Raw genomic sequence first — 21,724 nt, forward strand, 5'->3', positions numbered from 1 at the left:
TTTTTGAGAAAGTCATTTACACTAGATGCTTCCATTTACTCTCCTCATATTCATTTCTAAACTATTTGTTATCTGATTTCTGACTTCATCATTCAAATAAAACTAATCTCTCTAAAATCACCAGTTAATTGCCACCTTTAATGACTCTTAATGTTCATTCTAATTAAATTTTCTGTAACTTTTGACACTTTGTCATGAGGGTCTGTATCCCAAAGAGATCATAAAAGAGGGAAAAGTACTGATGTGTAAAAATATTTGTAGCAACTCTTTTTGGCAAGGAATTGGAAATTGAAGAGATGGCCATCAATTGGGGAATGGCTGAATAATTTATGGTATATGGATGTAATGGAATATTATTATTCTATAATGGGCAGGTTGAAATACTTTCATGAACTGATACTAAGTGAAGTGAGCAGAAGTAGGAGAATATTATACATGTGATTGTGTGATAATCAACTATAATAGATTTAGCTTTTCTCAGCATAACTTGGAGTAATAAAGATGGCAGGAAATACAGAATTAGTTATTTTAACTGTGAATGTGAATGGGATGAACTCTCATAAAATGGAATCAGAGGGCAGATTGGCTTAAAAGCCAGAATTCTACAATATGTTGTTTACTAGAAACACATTTAAAGCAGAGTGATAAATACAGAGTAAAGATAAAAGGCTGGAGCAGACTTTGTTATGCTTCAGGTGAAGTAAAAAAAAAAAGCAGGGTAGCATGATCCTGTTCTCAGATCAAGCAAAAGCAAAAATAGATTTAATTAAAAGAGATAAGGAAGGAAACTATATCTTGCTAAAGAATACCATAGATAAGGAAACAATATAAATACTAAACATATATGCACCAAGTGGTATAGCATCCAGATTCCTAGAGGAGAAGTTAAGAGAGCTGCAAGAAGAAATAGACCACAAAACTATACTAGTGGGGGGAATCTCAATTTTGCTCTCTTAGAACTAGATAAATCAAACCACAAAATAAATAAAAAAGAAGTTAAGGAGAAAATAGACTTTTAGAAAAGTTAGGTATGATAGATCTTTGGAGAAAATTGAATGGAGACAGAAAGGAATATTTTTTTTCCTTGACAGTACATGGAACCTATACAAAAAAATTGATCATGTATTAGGGCATAAAAACCTCAAAATCAAATGCAGAAAGGCAGAAATAGTAAATGCATTTTTTTTTCAGATCATAATGCAATAAAAATCACATGCAATAAAAGGCCAGGGGAAAATAGACCCAAAATTGGAAACTAAATAATTTAATCCTAAAGAATGAATGGGTGAAAGGACAAATCATAGACGCAATCAATAATTTCATCCAAGAGAATGACAATAATGAGACAATATACCAAAATTTGTGGGATGCAGCCAAAGCAGTTATAAGGGGAAATTTTATATTTCTAGATGCTTACTTACATAAAATAGAGAAAGAGATGATCAATGAATTAGTTTTGCAAATTTAAAAAGCTAGAAAAAGAATAAATTGTAAAAACCCCAATTAAATACCAAATTTGAAATTCTTAAAATAAAAAGGGAGAGTAATAAAACTGAAAATAAGAAAACTACTGAATTAATAAATAAAACTAAGAGTTGGTTTTATTAAAAAACCAAAAAAATAGATAAACCTTTAGTTAATTTGATTTAAAAAAGGAAAGAAGAAAATTTAATTATTAGTCTCAAAAATGAAAAGGGAGAACTTTCCACCAATGAAGCGGAAATTAGAGCAATAATTAGGAGCTATTTTGCCCAACTATATGTCAATAAAATTGATAATCTAAATGAAATGGAGGAATACCTATAAAAATGTAGGTTGCCCAGATTAACAGAAGAGGAAATAAATTACTTAAATAGTAACATTTTTGAAAAGGAAATAGTACAAGTTATTAATCAGCTCCCTAAGAAAAAATCTCCAGGACCAGATAAATTTACATGTGAATTCTAACAAATATTTGAAGAATAATTAATTCCAATAATATGGAAACTATTTGAAAAATAGGGAAAGTAATCCTACCAAATTCTTTTTATGACACAGATATAGTGCTGATACCTAAACCAGGTAGGATGAAAACAGAAAGAAAATTATAGACCAATTTCCCTAATAAATATTGGTGCAAAAATTCTAAATAAAATATTAGCAAAGAGATTACAGCAAGTCATCCCCAGAATAATACATCATGACCAAGTAGGATTTATACCAGGAATGAAGGGCTGGTTCAATATGAGGAAAAACTATTAACATAATTAACCGTATCAATAACCAAACTAACAAAAGTCATATGATTATCTCAATAGATGCAGAAAAAGCATTTGATAAAATCAAATATCTATTCCTATTAAAAACACTAGAGAATATAGGAATAAATGGATTTTTCCTTAACGTGATCAGCAGCATCTATTTAAAACCATCAGCAAGTATCATATGTAATGGAGACAAGCTAGAATCATTCCCAATAAGATCAGGAATGAAACAAGGTTGCTCATATCACCATTACTGTTCATTATTGTATTAGAAATGTTAGCTTTAGTGATGAGAAGAAAAAGAGATAAAAGGAACTAGAGTACATAATGAGGAAACCAAATTGTCACTCTGCATGTTTTATTATAGTATACTTTGAGAATCCTAGAGAATCAATTAAATTAACAACTTTAGCAAAGTTGCAGGATACAAAATAAGTCATCAACATATCTACATTACCAACAAAATCCAGTAGCCAGATATGCAAAGAGAAATTCCATTTAAAATTATTGATAATATAAAATATTTGGGAGTCTACCTGCCAAGGCAAAGTCATTAACTATATGACCACAAGTACAAAACACTTTCTACACAAATAGAGTCAGATCTAAACAATTGGAAAAATAGCAAGTGTTCATGGGTAGGCCTAGCGAATATAATAGAAATGACAATACTACTAAATTAATCTTCTTATTTAGTGCCATACCAATCAAACTACCAATTATTTTACAGATCTAGAAAAAATAACAAAGTTCATCTTGAAGAACAAAAGGTCAAGAATTTCAAGGGAATTAGTGAAAAAAATTGCCTATGAACATGGCCTAGCAGTGCCAGACCTAAAACAACATTATAAAGCAGCGTTCATCAAAATCATTTTGATACTGGCTAAGAGTTAGAGTAGTCTGTCAGTGGAATAGATTAGGTTCACAGGACAAAATAGTCAATAACTATAACAATCTATGTTTAACAAACCCAAAGACCCCAGCTTTTGGAATAAGAACTCATTATTTGACAAAAACTGCTGGGAAAATTGGAAACTAGCATGGCAGAAACTAGGCATTGACCCGCATCTAACACCATAAACCAAGATATGGAGTTTTCCTTAAAATGATTAGTAGCATCTATTTAAAACCATCAGCAAACATCATATGTAATGGGGCTAAACTAGAACCATTCCTTTAAAGTGTAAGCTGCTAGGCCCTGGGTAATTCTGATTGTAGATCCTTGATATTTGATTTGGATCTAATTTGCACTTATTTCGCATAATCATTGTAAGGCTTGAATAAAATGATATTTAGAAAATGCTTTACAAACCTTAAAATGTTATATAAGTACTGTTTGTTTAAAATAATATTATGTCTCTGATGAGGTACAAATTCAGCCAGGCAGCATATACTAGATGGGCCAAACCTTTGTCACCAACTTACCTGCTGCTTTCTGTTAGACTCCTTTGTAGAGTACCAGGACCCATTGCCCAAGATTTTCTGCGATAGCAACCAGCTCTTGCAGCCATTATCTAGGAGAATAATCCCTATATTGATTAGACTGGGCATTCACCTTTGTAAATGCTACAGTAATTGTCTTCCTAACTCTTAAAGACCCAGAAAATAAAATTTTGCCCCCAAAGTCCTTGGCAATATCAAATAGTTGAATATTCAAAACTGATAGTTTTATTGATAGAAGTGATACTAAAAATACATCATCATTCATCTGTCTTAGTGTGGCCCCCTGTTAGGGGTCACGGCCCTAACTCCTGAGTGGAACAGGCCTTATGTGACCAGCACTGCCTATCCACCTGAAATGGCGAAGATTGTGAGTAATGAGGAGTGAGAGCCAGAGTGATATGAAACTGTTTATTATAAAGACTGCAGGTGCTTTTATCATCTTGGTGCTTGTTTCTAGTTACTATTTCATATGTAATCACATCTTAGCTTCTAGTAGATACATGATTCTCTACAGGAAGCTACACATAGATATGTTGTGTGCATTCCTTTCCCAATAAGGATATTCAAGGTACTCTCCTCTAAGGTCCAGCACACCTCTCCTAGGAACTGCCATGTTGCTCCTTAGGGTGCTACCCCTCCACCCAGCACCATTTTGTTCATCCTTACAAGGCTACCCTCAGATTATCTGAGCCATGTCCTGTGCAATGTCTAAGGCTGGCAGGGGGTTGGCAGGACCTCTTAACAGCTCCTAAAATCACGAACTGTCTCTTTTTTTGATTTGTATCTCCAGTGCTTTGCATATAATAAGCATTTAATAAGTGCTTTTATCTAGGCTGAGGGTAACTGAGAAGCTTCAAACCCATTAGTGAGTTAGGAGAATATCTATCCCAAGTATAAAAAGACTTCCCTGATAGATGGGCAGCTAAGAACAGTTTTTTCCACCAGACTTGAAGAGAGTGGAAGTAGAGGCTACATTAGTTTAAAGCTTAGTTAGACATCAAAGACACTAAGATCATCAATTGCATCTTGGGCCATCATCAGTTTTGATTTTTGTCTTGCTATTGAATGATTCTGGAAGAGAGGAGGCTGACAACTTTGTGTAATTCTGCCTTACTTAAATCCAGTTCACGCACAAGTCAAGATATCACCCTTATGAGGTTGTTGGTCTCCTTAAAAAACTGTTTGACCCACTACTTGCTCTACTTCCAAAGATGATTGGGGGAAGGAAAAGAGCCTAAATGTTCTGAAATTTTTATAACAGCTCTCTTTGTGATGGCAAAGACTGGAAAATGCAAGGAAGCATTAGCATGTGTTACGTTATATACAGGATATTGTATACAGTAATAGCAATATTGTTTTAATCACTATTGATCAGAAAAATGCAAATTAAGACAACTCTGAGATACCACTACACACCTGTCAGATTGGCTAAGATGACAGGAAAAAATAATGATGAATGTTGGAGGGGATGCGGGAAAATTGGGACACTGATGCATTATTGGTGCAGTTGTGAATGAATTCAACCATTTTGGAGAGCAGTCTGGAATTATGCCCAAAAAGTTATCAAACTATGCATACTCTATGATCCAGCAGTGTTAGTTCTGGGCTTATATCCCAAAGAAATACTAAAGAAGGGAAAGGGACCTGTATGTGCTAAAATGTTTGTGGCAACCCTATTTGTAATGGCTAGAAACTGGAAAATAAATGGATGCCATCAGTTGGAGAATGGTTGGGTAAATTGTGGTATATGAACGTTATGGAATATTATTGTTCTGTAAGAAATGACCAGCAGGATGCATAGAGAGAGGCTTGGAGAGACTTACATGAACTGATGCTAAGTGAAATGAGCAGAACCCAGGAGATCATTATATACCGCAATGATATTGTATGAGGATGTATTCTGATGGAAGTGGATTTCTTCGACAAAGAGATCTCAGTTTCAATTGATCAGTAATGGATAGAAGCAGCTACACCCAAAGAAAGAACACTGGGAAATGAATCTAAACCATTTGCATTTTGGTTTTCCTTCCCGGGTTATTTCTACCTTCTGTATCTAGAATATACTGTGGCATATTTAACAAGTATAGGACTGCTTGCCATCTGGGGGAGGGGGGAAAGAAGGGAGGGGAAAAATCAGAACAGAAGTGAGTGCAAGGGATAATGTAAAAAATTACCCTGGCATGGGTTCTGTCAATAAATAGTTATTTAAAATAAATAAATAAAAATAAAGCCCTTCATAGCAATATTGTTTTAAGAATGACTTTGAGTGAATGTTATTTTGTCTATTATAAATACCCAAATAAGGACATACAAAGAAAAACGCTACCTGCATCTAGAGAAAGAACTGATAAAATAAAAGTGTGTATAGAATAATTTTACACATATGTATAACTATTTGTATTTAATAGTAGTCATTTTTTAGACTGAGGTAGAAGAGAGAACAAAAAAAATTTACATGACAATTTTGTTGCATAATTGAAAGGAATAGCAAGTTGTACATAGTAGATTTGCAATTTCATGTAGCTTCATCTATCATGGAAATGCTTGTTTTATTTCATAAATTAAAAACAAAATAAAAAAAATTTAAACGATAATAGCTTAGAAAACCTAAAAGAGCATACTTAAAGTATGCTTTAATTTGAAGGTGTGCTCGTAATTTTGATGATTTTCATTTCTATATTGTTCTAGCAAATGACCATAATTCTTTTCTCTGTTTTATCTGCCACTTTCTTTGTGTCCTAAGACAAATGAGAAGATTCTAGTTAAGGTCCTGTACATCTTAGATTTCTGAATGGAAGCTAGTTATGGAATACTCCCTTATTAGCTTCCTTTCTCTTTGTCCTTCCTTCTCCCCATTCTTAACTTCTTGGTTTCACAAGCTATTTGACTTACCTTCTAACTTCCTTGATGCCCATCAAAGTCCTTTGAAGTATTTTTGTGTGTATTTGTTGAAAGTTTCTAGAGAGCCAAAATTGTTTCAACTTTTTGCCCTTTTAATCTGTAGCACTTAACACAGTGCTTGGGCATGGTTAGTACTTAATAAACTCCTTTTGTTTGATTAATTGTAATAAACTGTATGGGACCTATTTTAAGTGATAGAATTATCCTGTAATACCCAATTTCTGATTTCAGTTATATAATACTTTGACCTTAAAAAAATCTTTAATCAGCATGTTGATTAGTGGGTTATAAATGCTTGATGCACCTTTGAGTTCATTAGTTTTAAGTTTGTGTACTTGTGGGTTAAATTGTATACCTTATAATAATATTTTTACGATGTGGCCTTAATTAGAATTTGTCTAGTAGATTTTTTTCCCTACTTTCTATCCTATATGTTCAATGTCAATTTTTAAAGTTTCCATTTGCACACTTGTTAAATCACTGACTCTAGATCAGCCAGAGAACTATGTTTGGGCAGCATGAAATAGTGAATTTAAAAAGCAGATTGCCTGAAGCACAAATAATAAATGTGGCATTCGATTCTGGCTGTATAATATTAGTCCTTGCTAATCCTTTACCCCTAACTCTTAATAGTTATTAACAGCCTTATACATTTCAGGAACTTTAGTTTTAATTAGTACTTTAAAAATTATTAATAAAAAATGAGCATTTCTGTATACATACAGAGCCCAATACAGGTTTGTATATTAAGTGGAATCTTTACTTCATTTAATGTTTTTGATGAAGTAAATAAAATTGTATACTTGCTTTCAAAATTGTCCTATTGTATGCATTGTCAACTTTATTCTTGTTTCTTTTCTGCATTTAAAAAATAAGTTTCAGGGCAGCTAGGTAGTGCAGTGGAAAGAGCACCAGCCCTGAAGTCAGAAGGACCTGAGTTCAAATGTGATCTCAGACACTTAACACTTCCTAGTTGTGTCACTCAACCCTAATTGTCTCAGCAAAAATAAATAAATAAAATAAAATTTCAATTGGCCTTTTCCCCTCATCACTATTAGTATCTCCCTCCACTTAATAAAAGAGAAAATAATCCAAATAACAAATAAGCATGGTCAAGCAAATTAAAGCAACACATTTACCATGTCCAATAATATTTTCTTTCTTTCCCCAGTCTGTTAATATTGTTCTAATAATTCTTGCTGCCTCAACTATTATTGATATCATAAAATCATTGATTTCTGTTTGGTTTATTCTAGTTTTCAGTGACCCTCTTAGTTGGTAAGATTTACCACTTTCTCTTCTAGCAATTTGCTCTTCTTCCATATTTTTTACTCAAAGGCTTTTTGTTTTTGTAAATCTCTTCACGTCTTTAGTGTCTTGAAACCTCTGGATTTACAGTAATTCTTCATATTGATACTTCAGTTTATTCATTTGTCTGTTCTTAGTTCTTGAACTGGGTTTTTTTGTCGGGGTTAGGCTCTACCCACTGTTGTGTTTTAGTAAGATTGTCGATCCTTCTTTGTCTTATTCTAGATCAACCAGATTCCTGTGCTTATTTATTATCTCTGCCTTCTGCTATTAGCTCCTTCCTCTACCCCTCATCTTTGAAGTTCAGAGTATTGGATATTTAGATCTTCTTAGGATAGAATACTCAGGACCTTAGAGCCCTGGGGGTGTCCTAGTCTGAGCACTTGAAAAGTCTTCCAAGATTCTTGCTGTAGGTGTCCAATCCCTATGGAACATTCTAACAATAACAATAATAATAATAGTTGACATTTTTATAGTGCTTACTATGCTAGGCAAGTGCCTTTATTAGCCCAATTTCACAAATGAGTTCTGTACTAACTATGCTGGTGCCTTTTACCCAGCTTTATTGTTGCCTTTGAATATGGAATCTTGGAGACTAAATCTGCCTTAGACCCATTTCTGAACACAATGTTAGGATTGAGGGTGACAGCTATTGGTTGGTTTCCATTGGTATTGGCTTTCCTGTTGCCTGTGAGTCTCTGGCTGGCTTTTTATGCAATTTAGAGTTTTTGTTTGCTGAGGACAAAATTGTCACTGAGGAGCAGTGAACAAAGAAGCTAGATGTGAGGATTAACAATTAGTTTATAAAAGTAGAAGAACAACCTTTGGAAGTAATGATTTCCTTCTCAGAGATCTTCAAGGGAGAGATTGGATGATCACTTTGAGAGTATGTTGAGTGAGGATTCTCTTTTGAATATGTTTTGAATTCATTGAAGTCTTTTATTGAATATTTAGTCTTAGTCAAACTACTGTTTTTTTGTTTGTTTGTTTGTTTGTTTGTTTTTTTGGTGATTCTAACTTTCTCATTGGACACAATGGGAATTTTAAAAGTTCAAATGTAAGTAGCTCTCCTTTGCTCTAAGGGTTTAAAAAAAAAGTTTGTTAGAAATCTTGTCCTTTTTAAATGGTTCCCCCCCCCCAATTTCATCCTTAAAGGTCTTTGCTTAGTTAGATCTCTTCAAACTCTTTAAACTGTCTTTTCTTCTACTGTTTCTCTTTCCTTAATAAGATGATTCTAATTGTAATCATCCTTTATTCTTTTTTTTGTGAGATTTTTACAAACAAGTTTTTATTCTCTGCCACCATCACTACAGAAGTAAAGTGAGAGTGGGGGTGCCTAGGACTGAGGACCATTTTGCATTTTTTTTTGTTTAATTGATTATTATGGCCAAAGAACTCATCATCCAGTCTCCAGCCTAATGATGCTAAGCTTTTCCCTACTTAATTAGGCTGCTCCTGGGAAATCAGACTCTGCCTATATATTGGCTTATAATTGAAGCCTTTCTAGCATGGCAGAACTTATCAGGATTTAACCTGTATTGAGAATTCAAAGCTACCTCCTTAGCATAATTAAAGCATCAGAGTAGAACTTGGTGGAGGGTTTCATAAAACAATTAAAAATATAAAAAATGGAACTTGCTAAATACAGATATTTCCAGAGAGTAATTTAGGTGAAGTAAGCTTACTCACTGTGACTATTCAGGGATTTCTTCTTTCCAGTCTAGAGTCCAGAGATCTTACATGGCTCAGTCTAATAATGCTGTTCTATTTTTGGCACATCCGCCCTAGGAGACTTATGCCATAGATCCTGTATTAACCACTATACCTCTACACAACTTAACTCCATTGATTGTTTTTGGTCTGTCCTTGTCCCATTTCTCTTGTCTTCCCTAACCCTAACCTAAAGACTTACATTTACTTTCTACCTTTTGCCCTATTTAAGAAAGAAAACAAGGAAGGAAAGAAATTATTATTACTAGATAATTGAAGAAAGTAAATTTAAACTGTATAAATTACCCATTCTGATTTTATCTTCAAATCACTTCCACTCAGATCACTTTTCATGTTGGATGAGAAATCTGAATCTTGCTTATTTTTTCTCTGAATATCTAATTATTCAGGAAAAGAAGAGGTTCTCAACTCTGTTCTCTTACCTTAGGGTTAATAAAAATATAGGGTTTACTCCAGCAAAGCACTGAAAGGTTAGCTGATGTTTTTGTCTATGGAAATTTTTAAAAACACACATAGATAAGGTATATTTAAATTGTGATGAAACAGATATCTCATCAATGGAATTTTAGATTTTTTTTTAATATTGGAATGAAAAATGACAAAAATAGATTAAAGCCAAGTATTAATAACTTCATCTCAAAATCTCAGATTCTACTTTAATTTTAGATATCACTTTGAGAAAAGGTTTAAAGTAGGATAGACTGTAATTTAGGCTTACCATTAGTAGCTTACCCATTTCATGATTGTTTGGTTTGGATTTGACCAAGTTGAGATTGCAATGAGATATAAAAGGGAGATTAAGTATGAAACTTTCTTTGGGTCTTATATGATAAAGGACTAGTGATTTTCTAAGGAGACAACCCCAAGAAATCTTGTTTAGGTGACTTGTGTTTCTTCTTTGACCCTTAAGGTGACATGTTCACCTTCCCCTGCTTTCTGACTTTTTTTGCAGCCAAGGTTCACTGTCTTCATTTCTTGGAATAATCTTTTAGGGAGATAAATTTTGAATAAATTTATTCATGACTTTTCATTGTAAGTCTCTTCCTACTACCATATACATTCATCAGCTAAGTAAAATATCAGTCATCTTTATTTTTGTTTGGTTTTTAGTTGAATTGTCCATTTAAATAGCATTTCAATTTTCTCTCTGGCTTGTATAAATATCACTTCATTAACTGTAAAGATCTTTTATTTCCTTGGTGTGGTGAGTTCCTTTGAAAAAACACATTGCCAACTCCCTACAGCTCTTGATGAATAATCTGTAATATTTTCTATGGCTAAAAATTTCTTTATCTTGAAGCATATCTAAGGGTGAAAGTTTTAACAAAGTTAGTTCTTGAATAACAGATATACACCATCCGTAAGCCTTTCCTTGAAGTCTTTCTGGCTTAGGACTTGTTGGGTCTTTTTACACTGTGATGCAGCTTTTGAGCATTTAAGATCATTTTTTTGCTGATGACACCTTGAAAGTAGAAGAGGTGTTAGTGAAGTAATGTAAATCTAAGACTAAGAATTTTATCATCTAATTGTGGAAATATGTATAGAAAAATTACACATGTTTAACATATATTGGATTACTTGCCATCTAGAAGAAGGGGGGGGTGGAGGAAGGGAGGAGAAAAGTTTGGAATATAAGGTTTTGCAAGGGTGAATGTAGAAAATTATCCATGTACATGTTTTTTGGTTTTTTTGTTTTTTTTAATAACAACTTTTTATTGACAGAACCCATGCCAGGGTAATTTTTTACAACATTATCCCTTGCACTCACTTCTGTTCCGATTTTTCCCCTCCCTCCCTCCACTTCCTCCCTTAGATGGCAAGCAGTCCTATACATGTTAAATACGTTGCATTATATCCTAGATACAATATATGTATGCAGAACAGAACTGAACAGTTCTCTTGTTGCACAGGGAGAATTGGATTCAGAAGGTAAAAATAACCCGGGAAGAAAAACAAAAATGCAAATAGTTTACATTCATTTCCCAGTGTTCTTTCTTTGGGTGTAGCTGCTTCTGTCCATCATTGATCAACTGAAACTGAGTTAGGTCTCTTTGTCAAAGAAATCCACTTCCATCAGAATACATCTTCATACAGTATCATTGTTGAAGTATATAATGATCTCCTGGTTCGGCTCATTTCATTTAGCATCAGTTCATGTAAGTTTCTCCAAGCCTTTCTGTATTCATGCTGCTGCTCATTTCTTACAGAACAATAATATTCCATAACATTCATATACCACAATTTACCCAAGCATTCTCCAATTGATGGGCATCCATTCAATTTCCAGTTTCTAGCTACTACAAACAGGGCTGCCACAAACATTTTGGCACATACATTGCTCTCCAGAATGGTTGGATTTGTTCACAACTCCACCAACAATGCAGCAGTGTCCCAGTTTTCCCTCATCCCCTCCAACATTCATCATTATTTTTTCCTGTCATCTTAGCCAATCTGACAGGTGTGTAATGGTATCTCATAGTTGTCTTAATTTGCATTTCTCTGATCAATAGTGATTTGGAGCACTCTTTCATATGAGTGGTAATAGTTTCAATTTCATCATCTGAAAATTGTCTGTTCATATCCTTTGACCATTTATCAATTGGAGAATGGCTTGATTTTTTTATAAATTATAGTCAATTCTCTATATATTTTGGAAATGAGGCCTTTATCAGAACCTTTAACTGTGAAGATGTTTTCCCAGTTTGTTGCTTCCCTTCTAATCTTGTTTGCATTAGTTTTGTTTGTACAAAGGCTTTTTAATTTGATATATTCAAAATTTTCTATTTTTTGATCAGTAATAGTCTCTAATTCATCTTTGGTCACAAATTTCTTACTCCTCCACAAGTCTGAGAGATAAACTATCCTATGTTCCTCTAATTTATTTATAATATCGTTCTTTATGCCTAAATCATGTACTCATTTTGATCTTATCTTGGTATATGGTGTTAAGTGTGAGTCCATGCCTAATTTCTGCCATACTAATTTTCAGTTATCCCAGCAGTTTTTATCAAATAATGAATTCTTATCCCAAAAGTTAGGATCTTTGGTTTTGTCAAACACTAGATTGCTATAGTTGACTATTCTGTCTTGTGAACCTAACCTATTCCACTGATCAACTAATCTATTTCTTAGCCAATACCAAATAGTTTTGGTGACTGCTGCTTTATAATCTAGTTTTAGCTCAGGTACAGCTAGGCCACCTTCATTTCATTTTTTTTTTCATTAATTCCCTTGAGATTCTCGACCTTTTATTGTTCCATATGAATTTTGTTGTTATTTTTTCTAGATTGTTAAAATATTTTCTTGGAAGTCTGATTGGTATAGCACTAAATAAATAGATTAGTTTAGGGAACATTGTTATCTTTATTATATTCGCTTGGCCTATCCAAGAGCACTTAATATTTTTCCAATTATTTAAGTCTGACTTTATTTGTGTGGAAAGTTTTTTGTAATTTTGCTCATATAATTCCTGACTTTCCTTTGGTAGATAGATTCCCAAATATTTTAGGCTGTCGACAGTTATTTTGAATGGAATTTCTCTTTGTATCTCTTGCTGTTAGATTTTGTTTGTGATGTATAAAAATGCTGAGGATTTATGGGGATTTATTTTATATCCTGCTACTTTGCTAAAGTTATGAATTATTTCTAATAGCTTTTTAGTAAAATCTCTGGGGTTCTCTAGGTATACCATCATATCATCTGCAAAGAGTGATAGTTTGGTTTCCTCATTGCCTATTCTTAATTCCTTTAATCTCTTTCTCAACTCTTATTGCAGAGGCTTGTGTTTATAATACAATATTGAATAATAATGGTGATAGTGGGCAACCTTGCTTTACTCCAGATCTTACTGGGAAAGGTTCCCGTTTTTCCCTGTTGCATATGATGCTTACTGACGGTTTTAAATATATGCTCCTGACTATTTTAAAGAAAAGTCCATTTATTCCTATAGTCTCAAGTATTTTTATTAGGAATGGATGTTGGATTTTATCAAATGCTTTTTCTGTATCTATTAAGATGATCATATAGTTTTTGTTTGGTTATTGATATAGTTGATTATGCTAATAGTTTTCCTAATATTGAACCAGCCCTGCATTCCTGGTATAAATCCTACTTGGTCATTGTGTATTATCCTGGGAATGATTTTCTGTAATCTTTTTGCTAATATTTTATTTAAAATTTTAGCATCAATATTCATTAGGGAGATTGGTCTGTAATTTTCTTTCTCTGTTTTCAGCCTACCTGGTTTAAGTATCAGTAACATGTCTGTGTCATAAAAGGAGTTTGGTAGGAGTCTTTCATTCCCTATTTTTTCAAATAGTTTATATAGCATTGGAGTTAATTGTTCTTTAAGTGTTTGGTAGAATTCACTTGTAAATCCATCTGGTCCTGGGGATTTTTTCTTAGGGAGTTGGTTAATAGCTTGTTCTATTTCTTTTTCTGAGATGGGACTGTTTAGGATATTTACTTCTTCCTCTGTTAATTTGGGCAAGCTGTATTTTTTGGAGGTATTCTTTTATTTCATTTAAGTTGTCGAATTTATTGGCATAAAGTTGGGCAAAGTAACTCCTAATTATTGCTCTAATTTCCTCTTCATTAGTGGCGAGTTCTCCCTTTTCATTTTTAAGACTAACAATTTGATTTCCCTCTTTCCTTTTTTTAATCAGATTTACTAAGGGTTTGTCTATTTTGTTGGTTTTTCCATAGAACCAACTCTTAATTTTATTAATTAATTCAATAGTTTTTTTTTTTTTTCAATTTTATTGATCTCTCCTTTTATTTTTAGAATTTCAAGTTTAGTGTTTGACTGGGAGGTTTTAATTTGTTCTTTTTCTAGCATTTTTAGTTGCAAGCCCAATTCATTGACCTTCAATTTCTCTATTTTATGCAAGTAGGCCTCTAGAGATATGAAATTTCCCCTTATTACTGCTTTGGCTGCATCCCACACATTTTGGTATGATGTCTCATTATTGTTGTTTTCTTGGGTGAAGTTATTAATTATGTCTACGATTTTGCTGTTATTTTTTAGAGAGCAATTTTCTGTTTCCAGTTCACTAATCCTATTTTTCAAGGATTTGATTTCTTTATCCACTCTGTCTTTAAATGAGTGGGATGACTTCTCCAGACTCTCTTGACAAGCTACCCTCTCCTTTTCCCATTTTTCTTCTAGCTCTCTTTTGAGAGCCTTTTTAATTTCTTCTATTAGATTCACCTGTGCTGAGGAACAGATGATCTCCTCCTTTGGGGATTCACCTGCAGACAGTCTGTTTTTAGTCTCCTCAGGAGTTAGAGTCTGCTCTCTATCCATATAGAAGCTGTCAACTGTTAATGTCCTTTTCAATTTTTTGCTCATTTTGTCAGAGAAGAATCAAAGACAAACAAGCAAAGAAAAAAAGGAAAAAAAACCCAAATGGAATCTGCTTTTTTGGGGGGAGGGGCTGAGGTGTTACCGAGCTTCCTCTACAGACTGCGGGGGCAGCAGTGAGGCACTAGCAGGACTGCTGCGCCTGCGCTCTGAGATCCTAGCGCGCTGAGACACTGTGGGGGAGGGGTGGCCAGGTCCCGAGAGACTCCAGCTGTTTGGGATTGTATTCTTCACTCCCAGTGTTTGTAGCTTCTCTGCTTGTCTGCTGGCTTGTTGCCAGGGCAAATTATCCAATCCTGTAGCAAAGCTCTTCCCATAGAGACTGCTGAGATCACACCCCATCCCCACTCTGGTCTGCTCGGCCATGAGCTGCCTGCTGGGCTCTGCTGCTGCCTGCCCTCAGTCTGCACTTGATCTAAAACCCTCCTGCCCTTAAGCAAAAACAGGCCTTTCCTCAGGAGTCTTCTCTTGGTAACTATTTGTGGGGAGGTTTTTTCAGTCAAACATTAATTCAGAGGCTTGTCATGAAATGGATTCTGAGAGAAAATGTGGAGCTTACGCAGCTGTATACCTCTTCTCCGCCATCTTGGCCAGAAGTCCTCCATGTATATGTTTTGAAAATAAAAAGCTACAATAAAAAAATAAAACAAACCCTCCCCAAATTTTTTTTCATCTATGAAAATCTTATTTTACTGTTTTAATAACTACTATAATTTCTGTAGTAATTTCTTAGTAAACAATGAGATTCATAAGGAAGCTTGTCATAATGAAAATATTTTGAACTTCTCAAATCATGCAAAATCTGACTAAAATAAGCCATTTTATTCCTGCTATCTATTTGGGTCTCTCTTCAACCTTTGGGTAGTGTAGGAAATGTCTGTTTAAAGATACTTGTATAATTCATTTAGTTGAGCTCCTTTCTGTTTGAGAAATTTGTGGCTTTCAAGCTGTCACTTAGGGAATATGAAATAAAGTAGGCTTTATTTGTCATTATATTTGATGTTGTTGAATTAAGCTATTTAATTTTTAAATGTTTAATGTTTTTCTTAGCAAGGTAGTTCATTACTTGTATTGTCATACAGACTTTTGTACCACACATGCAATTGAGACAGATTGCCCGCTTCCCAATTATATGATCAGAAATGGGTTGAATTGACTCTCAGAACTGCCAAAGTAAAACCTGGTAACAAGATGGAAAAAGGGATGATTTAGTATGAAACTTCCCTTTTTAACATGCTTAGTCATTAAGAAACAGAACTATTCCTTTTATATCTGCTCTTTTCAAACTTAAGTTTATTGGGAAAAACAATTTATACCATCAGATCAATGATATTCTTGATAGAATTTTTTTTATCTTTTTCTAGAAAACTCTGCAATCTTAAGTAACTTTAATATGTGTTTAATAATGCTTGTTAAAATAAGTAAAATGCATGTTATGTAATTTTGTAGTCTGCCTAACCTAGAACTTATAGCATTATAGGATTTTCAAGTTGGAAAGGACTTTAATACTTATGTACTCTAATTGTCTTATTTTAACTATCCAAAGTTAAAAGTGGTAAAAGATACCATAAATGACCAATGTCTTTTAAATCCACATCCATTGCTCTGACCATTGAAATTTAATTCAAATTGAAAAGAATTATGCAAGCATATGGTTTCAACATCATCTTTTAAGTGTTGTAATCTTCTTAAATGAAGAATTTTATAGTTTGGAGTCACTTTTTTTAATCCCTTAGTAGAATGTAAGTTCCTTGACTTGATTTTGTCTGTCTCCAGAATACAAAGCAATAGTAGGCACTTAGTAAATATTTGTTGTTTTGGATTATATTTCTTTTTTTAGATAAAGAAGTAGAATAACAAAAGACTTCTACATTAAAATTTATGTAGGAAAGTCTTTTATTTTACTTGTTTAAATCAGCTTCAAATTCAGGAAACATTATTTTTAAGTGCCTACTTGATGATATGATAAGTAAAAATCTCTTATAACCAAATATGAGGCTTATGGCATTGGATTTATCTGTAGTCTTTCCCAAAAACAATAAATGATCAGATTTAATATCCAGGATTTTTTTTTTAAGGGATTGTGACTTGCCCAGAGTCACACAGCTACCAAGTGACTGAGGCCAGATTTGAAATATACAGGATCTTAGAAATTTTTCACCATAATAATTTAAGTGTTATGGATATAGAACCAGAGTACTTGTTAAATAACCACAGAAAGCATATGGTTTTTATTCATAATATTATCACCTTCTCTAAACATAATTATTTTTATTCTTTTGTCTGTTTCTAGCTGTTCCTTTTCCTCCAACTCGGCGGCTCACAATAAAAGAAGTATTTGAAGATGGTAAACCCAGACTTGATATCTTGAAAAACCACTTGGTGAAAGAAGGTAGACTAGACGAGGAAGCAGCCTTAAAGATAATCAGTGATGGAGGTGCCATTCTGAAAAGTGAAAAGACTATGATAGAATTGGAGGCACCTATTACAGGTCTGAGAAGTAGTTCCATGATGACATTTATGGATGGGCACTAATACAAGTATTGGGTATTCTTGTAGAAGTAACATGTTGTGCTAATTTTCTTTGGCATTGTGAAATGTTGTTAATTTTACTATAGTATTTTCTTTGTTTATTAAAATGAAGTCTGAAAAGTCTATAGAAGAGAATTTCACTATGCCAAATTAAATATAATTTTTAAAAATACTAATCATGATAATAATTCCTCTTAGTATAATGCCTTTTTTCTTCTGAAATTGTAAATACTGTTACCTGCATGCTTTTTTTTAACCTAGTGTGTGGTGATGTTCATGGACAATTCTTTGACCTGATGAAATTGTTTGAAGTTGGAGGATCACCTATTAACACACGCTACCTCTTCCTGGGAGACTATGTGGATAGAGGCTACTTCAGTATAGAGGTAAAAATTAAATTAGAAAAATAAGTAAAACAAATTTGTTAAAAATTTGGACATGTTAAAATTATGACATAAAAGACAAAGTTGGGTTTTTTTTTCAGTTTAATAAAGTTATTGAAATGAGAAAATTAGCAACATTTTAGATCTTGCTTCTTATAACTAAATGGCTATAAAAAAAGACTTTAATAATATTAGGTCAGAATGATTTATTTCATAACAATAGGACTCATTAATTCAGTATTGCAAATAATCATTTTTTAAATTAACCTGCTCTCCCTATAGCTAAATTAAATTAATTCAGCTTTGCAAATAATCATTTTTTAAATTAATCTGCTCTCCCTATAGCTAATATACAATTAATAAATAAATGGTATAAATTATTACTTGTCATAGGCTCATTTAATTGATATGATTACCTTTGGCTCATCCTTCTCCTTCACTTTGTATTTAATTAGTTACCAAATCTATTAATTTCTTTTTTTTTTGTAAATAGTTTTTATGCTTTTTCCAATTACATATAAAGATATTGATTTTTTAATAATATTTTTGAGTCCCAAATTTTTCTCTCTCATTAAGATTTGCTGCCTTAAAAAGATTGCAAGCAGTTTGGTATGTTATACATATGTAATCATGCTAAAATATTTTCATATAATTGCACATATTTAACCTGTATTGAATTTCTTGTTATCTAGGAGTGGAGGAAGGAAGGAAGAAAAATTTTAAACACAAATTTTACAAAGGTGGATGTTAAACTGTCTTTGCGTGTATTTGGAAAAATAAAAAGCTATTATTATAAAAACATTAATACATTAGTCATATTGTGAAAGAAGAATCAGAACAAAAGGAAAAAACCATGAGAAAAAGGGAAACAACAACAAAAATGTGAAAATAGTACACTTTAATCTGCTTTCAGATTCCATAGTTCTTTCTCTGGATGTAGATAGCATTTTCTTTCATAAGTCTTTTGGAATTGTCTTGGATCATTGTATTGCTGAGAAGAGCTAAGCCAATCATAGTTAATTTAATCATCACACAATCTTGCTGTAACAGTATACAGTGTTCTCCTGACTTTGCTCACTTCACTCCACATGAATTCATGTAAGTCTTTCTGAAATCTATCTGCTTATCATTCCTTATAACACAGTAGTATTCTTTTACATTTATGTACCACAAGTTGTTCAGCCATTCCCCAATTGATGGGCATCCTCTCGATTTCTTTGCCACTATGAAAGAGTTGCTATGAATAAATATTTTTATACATATTTTTTCATAATCTTTTTTAGATATAGACCTATTACTGGCATATCTAGATCAAAGTATTATGCAGAGTTTGGTTGCTCTTTGGACTTAGTTCCAAATTGTTCTCCAGTTGGTTGGATCCGTTCACAACTCTATCAACGATTCATTAGTATCCCAATTTTCCTACATCTTCTCCAAAATTTATCATTTTCTTTTTTTTGTCATATCAATCTGATAAGTATGAGGTAATATCCAAATTTATTAATTTCAACTGAAAATGTTCTGTATACATCACCTCTTTTCTATTTCTGCTGTCACTATCTTAATTTAGTGCCCCCACTTCCCCTCTATACATATACACATACATACATACATTTTTACATGTCTTCCTGCTTCACTCAAGTAATCTTATGTGTAGTTGTGGTATTGTCATTCCTCTGCTGAGACATCTTTTACCTGCTTCTTCTTGTTGACCAAGTCAAGCTCAAAATTTTGCCATTTGCCAATGTCATCCACAACTTTGAATTGCCCTGCCTTCCCATCTTTGCATCATGTTACCCACTACACCTTCACATTCTCCTTATTCTAGACTTATTCAACAACTTTCCTTCTCTACTTTACTAAAAAAGCCTTTTCTGCACCTAGCTCCCTATTTGCTAATTTATATTTTTCTGAGACCTCACATGGCACAATGTTCTGTAGTTATCTAATGCATTTATCATGGAATATTTTACATTTTGCCTATTTTTGTTGCTTGGTATCTTTTCCATCTTCTAGATATGAAGTGGAGGTTCTCTATCTCTTACAATTTATTATTCTTCCATTCCCAGGACCTAACAATGATACTTTTGCACAGTTACATCATAAAATATTGTTGATAGTAGTTGATGATTTGAGTAAGGAAATCATAAAAGAGCTAAATCAGAGAAACCAGGGGAAAATGTAATAAAACAAGAAGAAGAGGTTAACAGAATCAAATACAACAGAAAAGTAAGGACATTGAGAACTAAGAAAAGACCATTGAATTTGATAATTAACAGGTCTTTCTGAGTTTCAGTAGAATGATAGGATGATGAGGAAGTAGAAGCAACTACAAGTTTAGAAGTAGAAACGACAAGGAAATTCTGTTAGTTTAAGGGCATTGCAAGTTCAAGGACTGAATTTTGTCTCTCCTTATAATAAGAAGAAAATGAACATGTTTTAATCAAAAGACAAAGGGACCAGGAGAGCAGGAGCGATTGAAAGTGAGAAAGAAACCTAATTTTTTCCAGACTATTATCTAGTTTTTCCAGAAGTGTTTGTTAAATATTGAGTCCTTTACCCCAATAACTGAAGTTATGGGATTTTATTGAATACTGTACTGCTGTGTCCATTTGCTTCTGTTTGTTACATAACTAATCTCTTCTATCAATTGACCCTTTTTTTAAAAAAACAGTACAAAAATGCTAAACATAACCAACATAATTATTTGGAATGGAATTTGAATTGAATTTCTCTCTGTTTTGTTGGTTGTTGTTATTCAGTTGTTTTTCAGTTCTTGAGAAAGATATTGGAGGGGTTTGTCTTTCCATCTCTGGCTCATTTTACAGATGAGAAAAACTGAGGCAAACAGATCTAAGTGATTTTCCTGGAGTCACACAGGTAGTAAGTAAGTCACATAGTTCAAATCTAAGTCCAGATTTGAACTCAGAAAAATTAGTCTTCCTGATTCTGAGTCTGGCACTTTTTCTCCTGTACCACCTAGCCACCCTGTTTTGTTAGTCATGTATAAGAAAGCCAACACTTTATGTGAATTTATCTTATGTCCCACAACTTTGCTAAAATTACTATTTCAATTAATTTTTAGTTTACTCTATTGAATTCACTAAGCATATCATCATATCATCTGCAGAAAGCATTAATTTAATTTTCTTTTGTCCGTGTTCATCCCTTCAGTTTCTTTTTCTTGTTTTATTGATATAGCTAGTATTTTTTTCACTAAATAGTTAAATAATAACAGTGATAATAAATATTCTTACTTTATCCTAGATCTTACTAGAATAGCCTCTAACCTTTTTTCATTACATATGATGTTTATTCTTATATTTGAATAAATACTGTTTACTATGTTAAGGAACAATACACTTGCTCCTATGAGCATTTTTAATGGAAATGAGTGTTGGATTTTGTAAAAAAAAAAAAAAAGTCTTTTCAGCATCTGTGGATAGTATAATCATGTGGTTTTTATTATTAATATACTGAATATATTTACAGTATCCTTATGTTGAATCATTCCTGCATTACTGAAATAAACTCAATCTGGTCATAGTATGTGATATTTCTAATATGTTTTTAAGCTACTTTCTAATTCTTGAATTTTACATCAATGTTCATTAAGACTATTGGTCTGTAGTTATTTTTTTCTACTTTGTCTCTTGTTTAGGTATCAAGACCACTTTTGTTGTAGAAAGAGATTGAAAATGTATCTTTTCTTATTGTAAACAACTTAGGTAGTATTAGAGTTAGTTTGATTTTAGTGTTTAATAGAATTTACTTTTGAATCCATCTTTTTGTGGCTCAAAACTAAGTTTTATTTATGTAAG

General features: G+C 32.9%; 1 protein-coding gene across 2 annotated transcripts in view; it reads left to right on the forward strand.

Annotated features, from left to right (window-relative positions):
* PPP3CC (protein phosphatase 3 catalytic subunit gamma) overlaps positions 1 to 21,724 on the forward strand; it is a 123,101-nt gene that overhangs the window by 30,359 nt on the left and 71,018 nt on the right. For both annotated transcript variants that reach the window (XM_051975702.1, XM_051975703.1), the window contains exons 2-3: positions 17,282 to 17,479; positions 17,782 to 17,906. In XM_051975702.1, coding sequence (XP_051831662.1) covers positions 17,282 to 17,479; positions 17,782 to 17,906 — 323 coding nt within the window. The remainder of the gene's footprint in view (positions 1 to 17,281; positions 17,480 to 17,781; positions 17,907 to 21,724) is intronic.

Source organism: Antechinus flavipes, chromosome 2, assembly GCF_016432865.1.
Source record: "Antechinus flavipes isolate AdamAnt ecotype Samford, QLD, Australia chromosome 2, AdamAnt_v2, whole genome shotgun sequence".
In the NCBI taxonomy this organism is placed as follows: domain Eukaryota; kingdom Metazoa; phylum Chordata; class Mammalia; order Dasyuromorphia; family Dasyuridae; genus Antechinus; species Antechinus flavipes.